The sequence below is a fragment of the Natator depressus genome, chromosome 20, assembly GCF_965152275.1.
Source record: "Natator depressus isolate rNatDep1 chromosome 20, rNatDep2.hap1, whole genome shotgun sequence".
NCBI classification, from domain to species: domain Eukaryota; kingdom Metazoa; phylum Chordata; order Testudines; family Cheloniidae; genus Natator; species Natator depressus.
In genome coordinates this window covers 5,976,426-5,986,238 of record NC_134253.1, presented here as the reverse complement: position 1 = coordinate 5,986,238, position 9,813 = coordinate 5,976,426, and the positions used below count along the sequence as shown (strand labels likewise).

Genomic DNA, 9,813 nt, shown 5'->3' with positions numbered 1-9,813 from the left:
GGTGGAACACAGCAGCTATTTAACAGCAAACAGCAACACCACATTACAGGTTAGAGCATAATATAAAAAGGAGATTATATCCCAGGAGACAGAATTTGCTTTCCCAAGTTAGGATCGAGCCAGCACAGCAGGGCCAATACCCCAAGGGCATGGCTATATGTAAAGTTATACTGGTCTAATTTACGGTACTAAACGAGTGCAACAGTTCTGTAAGTGTGGACACTTACTTTGGTTGGAGCATTGATTCATTTGGTTGAGTGGAAATAAGGACCAGGCTTAATCTAAGTCTTAATAAGCCACTCCTAAACGGAACTGAGAGTTTCCACATAGGGGTTGGCGCTGCTTCATTAAACTGGTTCAAATGGTGTGTAGGGAAGTCTCGACTCTTATGAAAAGTTCCGTGGCATCTCGAATGAGAGCTAAGTAGTGTCCCGTGGGAGTCCAGGTTGCTACACCCTACATCCACTTCCAGCCACCACCCGTGTTTGGTATACCTTTCCCATACGGTTTCTTGATTTCTCTGTGTGTGTATTTCTTCAGGATGCAGCAGTCTGCTTCCTTGCCAAGGTTGTTCCCAAACTTGCTCTTGGCAAAGGAGGGCGATTTTATTATTTGTGGGGAGATGCTGGTGCAGTTTGCAGGGAGGAGGAGTGGGTTGGAGAAGAGATGTCCCACAGTTGTTTCCGAAGAGGTAGCACGGGCCCACCAGGCTCAAAAGCCACATTGCATTTCTTCACGTCTCAGGGAAACACAAACTTCAGGGAGGTGTGAAATCCAGAGCTGGCCAAAATAGGGACTTTCTGTCCCATGGGAAATTCTGCGATTTCAGAATTTGGGTTATAGCAACTCGGGGGCGGGGGGGGGAGGAGTCAGATTTTTTTCACAAAACAAATTCATGTTGATCTTATTGAAATGTTTCCTTTTGATTAGTGTGTTCAACTGTAATCTATGGTACAGAGCAACAAGTCGAAACATTTCAATCTTGTCAGAACAAAACATTTTGAGACTTTAGACAAAAGTGATACCTTCCCATGAAATGTTTCGATTTTATGGAATCAGCGTTTTCTGATGGCAAATTTTCCACCAGTTCTGGTCAGATCCCTGGGTCTCTCCAGGAGACACATTTCATACCAGCGAATGCCAGAGCAATGGTAAGGTTCCCTCCTGTCTAAACTGGTCTCTAGATCGGCACGCTGGAGGTGGATGGATTGAGAACACCCGTGCTACTGTTGTTGGGTAGCCCATCAAATGCATGGACCATGAAGTCCTGAATCTTCAAGGGTCTAGCATCACTTTATGACATGATCAGAGGCTCAGGGTTGAACTGGACGAATAACATTTATTATGATTGTTATTGGTTCAGAGTAGCAGCCGTGTTCGTCTGTATTCACAAAAAGAAAAGGAGGACTTGTGGCACCTTAGAGACTAACAAATTTATTTGAGCAAAAGCTTTCGTGAGCTACAGCTCACTTCATCGGATGCATTATTTGCATTACAGCAGTGTCTAGCTCGATAAAGCCCCTATTGTGCTAGGTGCAGTACATACCCATAGTAAGAGACAATCCCTGCCCCAAAGAGCTTACAGTCTAAATAGCTGACACAAAGGGTGGGAGGGGAAAAGGTGGAGAAACTTGTGCTAGCCGGGGGCAATGTCTGGACTTAAACCCACCTCTCCTGAGTTCCAGCCCATTGGTCTAGCCACTGGACCCTACTGCCACTCGGAGCAAAGGTCATATTCTCTTCTCCCCTTCCAAGGAGAGGGCAGTCTCCTCTGAGCTTCCTTTTTACCCCAAGCAAAGGGGTGTCCATCTAGGGCAGAGATAAAGGGCTATTGGTGTTGGTCAAGGTGGGGGAGGCTCTTCGTTGAATGAGCAGGAAGGCTAAGGTGGGAGTGAAACCCAACTGATTTCTGACAGAGCTGGCTCGATCTTAGCTCCGCATCTGGTCCCTTTTCCCATGGTACCTGACCATCTCCAATGTATTTGCCTTCACCACACCCCAGCCAGGGTAGGGAAGTGGGATGATCCCCATTTCACAGAGGGGGACCTGAAGCCCAGAGAGATAGAGAGACTAAGCGACTTGCCGCAGGTCACACACGAGAAGCCAACGGCAGAGCAGAGATCTGGACGCGGCTCTGCCAATTTGCAGCCTAGCCCCCAGGCCAGCTTTCCTCTCCAGCCACTGACGTGAGTCGATACCCAAGGAACTGTTTCTAGCAGGTGTTGGAATTGGCTTCTGAGAGCAGGATTGTGCCTTAGCTGTCAGGACGCTGTAAGGAAATAATTGACACGCCCCTGCCTTTCCCCTCTTCCGCGCCTCTCAATACTTTACGAAAGAGATGAAGCAGGTCAGAAAGAGACAAACTTTGGAGTTTCTGCCGAGCTCTTCTTCAGCTCTGAGTATGCTCAAAAGCCTGTCTCTCCCCTTCCACCAACAAAAGCTGGTCCATTACAGGATCTGACCTCACTCCCCTGGTCTCGCTAATATCCTAGGACCCACACGGCTATGCTCACTCGGAATCATACTTTAATAACACAGCCATAGCGTGGAGCGGACGACACGCTGGTTACACGGGTGCCATAGCAGGTGGCGACCCTACAGAAACATGGGGAAATATTGCAACACGCGTAACAGAACCATACAAAAAGGGCCTTGCAACTGACTCATTGCCACCAGAGCAAGCCCATTGGCTTTGTGTAGACTTTGGCCCTCGGTGGAATGCAGGGTATACTTGAGTCTGTGCAAGAGGGAATCAAATATATACACTAGGCCAGATCCTCAGCTGGTGTAAATTTGGCATGCCCCCACTGACTTCAATGGGACAATGCTGATGTACACCAGCTGGGGATCTAGCTAATTAAGTGTAAAGCGACATCATAAGTTATGAAATATATATATATATATATAATGTTGATTATTCTCTTTAAATGACAACCAATAAACATCCCAGAACAAGTAACAACTAACCTCCCGCCCCCCGTCGATGCTTGTCTTTTACAGTCGCTTTGGGTTTTTCGTAGCCTCCAGGAGCTCTGAGGATGACGTTCTCCCTCGTGCACTGTGTCTACTTCAGCCTGCTTAAGTGAACTTCGAATGGTGTCCCGCCTTGTGCTGCTTCTCTGAAGGGTGCAGAGGTCAGCCCTGAAAGGCTACGTTAACAGCCAGCATGCAGTGAGATTTCCTATGGCAACTGCATGAGCACCCAGCCATACAAGGGGCTGGGTTGAGGCATCTAATAGAGGAGAATTCGGCACCTTGCAGAATTGGGCTCCTCGACCCACCACGAGCCGCAAGTAAAACTGACCCATCTAGCTTTACTGTCCAATTGAGAAGAGTGCACTGCCCCGCCTCCCCCAAACCAGGAGGGATGGCCATTATCAGGCAACACAGAGAAGGACACGTACAAACGTATGGGTTTCTTTTAAAATCTCTATTACACTAGGATAAACCTGCTGTTTAAATTATTGGAGTCATTCTGGGTTCATGCGAGTGGAAATGAGATTAAAGACAGGCCCTCACGCTATTGACCCAGGTGAAGTAAACCTGTTTTTACAGCACTGTAACAGATCAGAATCTGGGCCAAACTCCTTTGAAGTCAGCGGAGTTGCTCCGGATTTACACCAGCGTACCTGAGGTCACGATTATTTTATTTTATTTTTAAAGGACGCCATCAAGATAGAGTTCCCGCCGGCAACAGGAAAAAACCCTTTGATTGAGGATTCTGGGACTACACAGCCATGTCCCCTGAGCAGCCAGAATGCCAGTGGTGAAACGTCACCAAACACAGCCTCTGCCAAGTCATGTGGCTGAGAACGTTCGCACGCACCACACCATCAGCTGGTGAAAGAGACCCTAACGCAAATCCGCACAAACCAAAGAACGAAAGCAAGAAGGAAAGCGAGAAACCTTTTGGTAATACTGGTAAAACAACTAATAATACTTAGCTCTTAGCTAGCACTGAGATCTCAAACCGCTCTGCAAAGGAGGTCAATAGCATTATCCTCATTTCACAGATGGGGAAACTGAGGCATATGGAGGGACATAGCTCGCCCAGCAGAATCAGGAATAGAACCCAGGTTTCCTGAGTCCAGCTCTACCCACTAGGCTCCCGCGTGCTACCTTCCGCTATGCTGCTACTATCCTTCAGTTTACCATCGTTGGAGCCTAAGTAATAACACTTTCTCCTTCTGCGGAGCTTTCTGTTTGAAGATCTCAAAGCACATCAATGAATTAAGCCTTACAAGCCCCACCTCAGGGAGGTAGGATCAGGACGAGTTTGTCAGCACTGGCTTGAGAATTGGGCACGTTCAAAGAGCGTTCTGCCAGGATGGGGGTCCCGCTTCTAACCAGTTGGAGAAGGGAAGACGTAAACGCTGGGAAGAGCTGGTTTGAAGTTGATTCCCATTCTTGGCCCTGCAGACGCTGGCAAGAATTGGGCTTCAGGAGAAAGCATTCTGGTCTCGTTCAGGCGCAGCTGCCAACCTGTCCGGCATCTATTCCGCAGGGATTGACTCCTCATGGCTGTGTTCTTCATCAGACAGCAAGCAATGCTTCGGACGTGCCCCACTGGGCCGTCCTTCTGCATCCCAACTTGCTGAGCCGCTGCTCTGGCTGCTGGTGGGGACGGCTTCTGCCACTGCTCCATTTCGGGTCACCCCATCGGTAGAATTGCCCCTCACTCGAGAAGCCAGCTGGGAAGACCCCGAGAAGCTGGAGATGGATGAAACTGCAGGGAAAGGAGATGAGAGTAGTGGCTTGGCATTTATTTTTCCTACAGCTGCTGCTTTCATCAAGCTATAGTAATAAATGCTTACAGTGCCTTGGGCTGGAGTGGATGCTGCTGACGACAGGGCACGTCAGTGACTCCATGCTGGGAAGTAAAGACAGACATTAAGAAGCTATGGAACACAGACGGTTTCAGACCCTTGTGCAAAGTGCCGCCCTCCCAAACAATGTTATACCCAGACACAGTGACCCAACTGTCCTCAGGGAGGTTAGATAGGTGGAAATGGATGTAGGACCTGATCCTGCGTACTGTCCCCACTTGAATGGGGTTACGTGGGTGGAGGTGAAGACAGAATTTGACACTCTACACAAGAGAGTATTGCACACCCCCTTCCAGATCTACCAGCTGACCCGCATACCCCCTTCCAGATCTACCAGCTCCCCGCATACCCCCTTCCAGATCTACCAGCTGACCCGTGTACCCCCTTCCAGATCAACCAGCTGAGTTAGACTTGACAGTTGCTGGGCAACTGAACCCGCGCTGTACGATGATTGGAGGTCCGGGCTCTGTACGTTAGTGTCTCTGTCTATCTGTGTTCTCATTAGTACATTTTGAAGTGAATTAATTCCCGCATTTTATATTACAAGTTCCCACAGAGTTTTAATGCTTTGTCTGAGTAGCCTATTTTGGAAATGCAACAAATTAATTAATAAAATCCACCACTGCACAATTTCTCCCGTGTGCCCCCCCACCCCGAGATGTCTCAGTTTGGGACCCCCTGCTCCGTGCTCCAATGGGTTTGCACAGGTGTAGCTGACTGCACAGCTTGGTCCCTTTGTGTTACCCCACCACCTTCTGTGTTATGTCTGGAGATGCCTCCAAGCCACAGAGTTCAGGTCCGGATGTGAACACGCCCACATCTGGGGCAGGAGGTTTCAGGCCCAGTGGTTTGGTTCGGCTGGCAGCCGAGACAAGGATGAGGCTCAGGATCTGCTTCTCCATTGACATGAAAGGACATTGGACCCGGCCTTCAAAGAGCCAGACGCACGTGCTAGGTGCCTGTTTTTCTCCTGGGAGGCTCACACACGTCCTTTCCCCTGCACACGTCTGCCTGACCCACCTGCTCTCCTCGCCTTCCACCAGCTTCCTGTAGGTGAGGATCTCCACGTCCAGGGCCAGCTTGATGTTCATCAGCTCGTGATACTCCTTCACCAAGCTGGCCATGTCCACCTTGCCTTTCCGCAGGGCTTCCTGGAGCTCGGCCAGCTTGGCTTCAGCATCCCGGAGGGCGAGCTGGCCGTTTCCCCCGGCCTCTTTGATGCCGCCTTCCAAATGCAGGCACTGGGGCAGCGAAGGGGAAGGGAAGCACCGTTAGGTGGGCAGCGGGTGCTGAACCAGATGGGCAGCTCCCGCCCCCCAGCCCGTGACTAGGGTTCCTCACCCCTGGTTTTCTGCACAGGCTTTCTTGGCCTCAGTTGATCTCTGGGTGCTTTTCGGCCGGAAGCATAAATGAAGAGGTCTGGGGACTGCTGCTGCTGCAGTGGGTCTATGGGGTGGGGGGGTGGGGGTCTGAAGTGCTCGAGTTCCTACTTCTGCGAGACTCCCCACATTTTAGAAACAGCCAGACGGACCAGCAGCTGTTTTCTCCAAGTGCTTTTTGTCTCCATCAACCTCCCTCCACCCGTAATATATCTTCCCCCCTCCCCCAATAAGCGTTCTCCCCCGACTTCCCCTCATATCACATCTGCCCCCACCTCCACCCGATCTTCCCCCATCACCTTCTTCCCAGCCCCACTCCCCCTCCAAAGCTCTTCCCCTCAACCCCCATAACACACATACCCCCTCCCACTCGCCCTCTATACCTCTCCCCCAACCCAACCCCCATGGCACCCCTTCCCTCACTCTCCCTCCATAATCCTCCCCCATCTCCACCCCATGACATCCCGCACCCACACTCTCCCTCCATAACCCCCCACCCCAGGACATCCCCACCCCCTCCCTCCATAGCCCTCTCCCACCCCACCCCATAACATCCCCACCCCACTCCCTCCATAGCCCTCTCCCACCCCCACCCCATGAGATCCCCCACCCCCACTCTCCCTCCATAATCCTCTCCCATGACACTGCCCCCCAAAGCCCTCTCCCACCTCCATCCCCATGCTCCCCGCCACAGCAAATCACTGGCAAATCACAGCCTGTCTCTCTGCCTCAGTTTCCTCTCCCACCCTTAGGCTATTTAGACTGTGAGCTCTTTGGGGCAGGGACTGTCTCCCTCTGCGTGTCTGTGCAATGCCTGGCACGACGAGGCCCTGATCTCACTTGAGGCCTGTAAGTGCCGGAGTAACACAGAGAATAACAAGAGACTCCCCTGGCAGACTCATCCCAAGTGGGGAGTGATGGGTGTGCGTGGGCACCTGGCTCGGACCTGGGGGCGGCTGCCGTTTCTCTTGTGTTTCCAATGCCCCAGGCTCCCACTCTCCCAAGACCCCGGCCTTACCTGGCTCTTCAGGGACACGATGCAGGACCTCAGCTTCTGAATGTGTATGGTCAGCTCCGCAATCTCCCGCCGGCTGCTGAAGAGCTGGTCCCTGTACGTGGCGGAGTGGGTGGCTCCTTCGTTCAGCTGCAGGGAAGAGTTGAGATGGAGTCACCCCTTCCCCACCTTGCAGCCATGCCTGGGATTCTACAGGGAGCTGGTCCCTCGTGAGTGCCGGGTTCATAGAATATCAGGGTTGGAAGGGACCTCAGGAGGTCATCTAGTCCAACCCCCTGCTCACCAATCCCCAATTTTTGCCCTAGACCCCTAAATGGCCCACTCAAGGATTGAACTCACAGCCCTTGGTTTATCAGGCCAATGCTCAAACCACTGAGCTATCCCTCCCCCCAACCCTCTTGCCAGTTCAGACACTGTCTAGCTCTTCCTTCTCTCTCACTTCCCCTTGCTCCCCCTTCTTTCTCCACCACCTCGCTGTCTATCTACCGCTCACCGATCCCCATGATTCCTAGGCCGGCTCTCTCCTGCTCCCCCGCACCAATGGCTTTGCGGCATGTTTCCCTTGAGAGAGAGCCAAGTACCTTGCTCCAGGTAAGGGCTTCTGCCTCCTCCCAGCTCCTGAAAGCGAGGGCTTCATACTGCGCCCTCACTTCCTCCACGATGTGGCTCAGGTCAAGGTTGCATCTGTTATCAATCCCCATGACGACTGAGATGTCCTTGATTTCCGCCAGCACCTCCTGAAGCTCCTGGATCGCGGGGAGGAGAGGAGAACTGAGCGGATACGTAGGAAGCAAGGTCACAGTCAGCTGTGCGTGGCCAGCCCAGTCCCTCCTGTACACCACTGGGAGGTGGGAAGTTTTCATAAGTCAAGGCTCAGGTTTGCAAACCCCACCATGGAGTGGTTTGGCTCTGGTGTCCTGCTTAATTCAACCAGCCACCCTCAGAGTTTGGGCTGGGGCTCAGAGCAGTGGCTCTGGGTTTGGCCATTGCTGGGATTTCAAATTCCCCCGATCCTGTGCAAAATTATATGCAGCACGATGTGCGTGTTGGTTGATTTAGCAAGAGTTTGTGGTCATGTCAATACCCAGACACCATGCTCATCTGCAGTGGGCACGTGGGGTAGGGCCAAGGGGGTGTGAATTAATCTGAGGGCTGTGGAACTCATTGCCAGGGGATGCTGTGAAGGCCCCAAGTATATAAAAAGCTCACAGAGGACAGGGCCATCGATGGCTATTAGCCAAGATGGTCAGGGACCCAACCCCATGCTCTCTAAGCCTCTGACTGCCAGAAGATGGGACTGGATGACAGGGGGTGGATCACTCGATAATTGCCCTGTTCTGTTCATTCCCTCTGAAACATCTGGTTCTGCCCACTGTCGGAAGACAGGTGTAGCTGGGCGGTCACCCCGCTTCGGCCCTGAAAGGGTTAAAAGCCAGCTCTTGGAGAGGGCTGGGGCTGAGAGCCAATAAGAAGAGGTGGGGAGGCAGCCAATCAGGGCCAGGCTGGGCCCTATAAAAGAACTGCAGGGCCAGAAGGCAGTCAGTCTCTCTCTAGCTTTGGAGTGAGAAGGACCTGGCTGCCTGGGAGCTCCGCTCCGGCCTCACAACTCCCCAGGCTGAGGCATTGGTAAAGGCCTAAGGAGGTACTGGGGCTGCAGAGTTGCAGCCCGGGGATAGGCAGAGGCAGCGCGTCCAACCCCCTTGCCAGTGATGAGTGGCCATTACAGGCTGCAGTTTGCCCCAGAGAAAGGGGGCTAGATGACAACAAACCACTGAGGTAAGGTGGGCATAGAGGGTGTGGGTTCCCCTGGGAGGGGAGACCCAGAGAGTGGGGGGTGCTGCTGTGGGGCAGCATCCCAAGATAAGAGGGCAATGGGGTCTGGGAGGGATGCGGGGCCTGTGGCAGGTGAGACTCTGGCCAGCAGGGGATGCTCTGAGGCTGAGGAGCTAATTCCCGGTTGACCAGCAGGAGGTGCCACGCCAGTGAGTCTGCGATCTGCTACAACAGGATATTGGGCTAGATGGACCATTGGTTTGACCCAGTATGGCCATTCTTATGTTCTCTGCTACCTAGTTTGTGCCAGATACTTGCTGACATACTGTGGCTGACCACAGGCTTCAGGGCTGACTCTGGACTGTACAACCCGGCCCCCTAAAACTCCAAACCAATGCTATAGAGAGAACATGGGTCCACATGTTGCGGCAAAGGCCCCTGAGCACTTAAAAAGAATCGCAATTGCTCCTGACAATATATGGCCTATGACACACGCCTGCCATCCAGTAGAGGGCAGTGTGGTGCCTGCACCCATTGCAAAGCTAAGGTGGCCATATGTCCTTGGTGATATATGCTCTCCGTGAGGAAACGGTCAGTGGTGTGGGGTTGCTACCGTCTCATGACTTCAGTGTCTAGCAGGTGGACACAGGACTAAGACGCTCTTCTCTGGGCATACAGCCGAACTAAAGGGGGATCTCCATTGTCCACCACTCAATATTAAGCCGCCACCCAAAGGGTAAATGGGGACTCTGTCTTATGCCTTCTCCCGCACGTGAGAAGGTGTGACTCCATCCAACACTGGGCAGTAGTGGTAGGCACA

The 9,813-nt window shown here is 52.4% G+C and overlaps 1 protein-coding gene across 1 annotated transcript in view; it reads right to left on the bottom strand.

Moving 5' to 3' along the window:
* Nucleotides 1–4,127: 4,127 nt before the first annotated feature.
* KRT80 (keratin 80) overlaps nt 4,128–9,813 on the bottom strand; it is a 38,562-nt gene continuing 32,876 nt past the window's right edge. The window contains exons 6-10 of the mRNA XM_074935142.1: nt 7,802–7,966; nt 7,224–7,349; nt 5,847–6,067; nt 4,815–4,870; nt 4,128–4,726 (exon numbers count right to left, since the gene is read on the bottom strand). Of these exons, the coding sequence (XP_074791243.1) occupies nt 4,494–4,726; nt 4,815–4,870; nt 5,847–6,067; nt 7,224–7,349; nt 7,802–7,966 (801 nt within the window). The 3' untranslated portion in view covers nt 4,128–4,493. The remainder of the gene's footprint in view (nt 4,727–4,814; nt 4,871–5,846; nt 6,068–7,223; nt 7,350–7,801; nt 7,967–9,813) is intronic.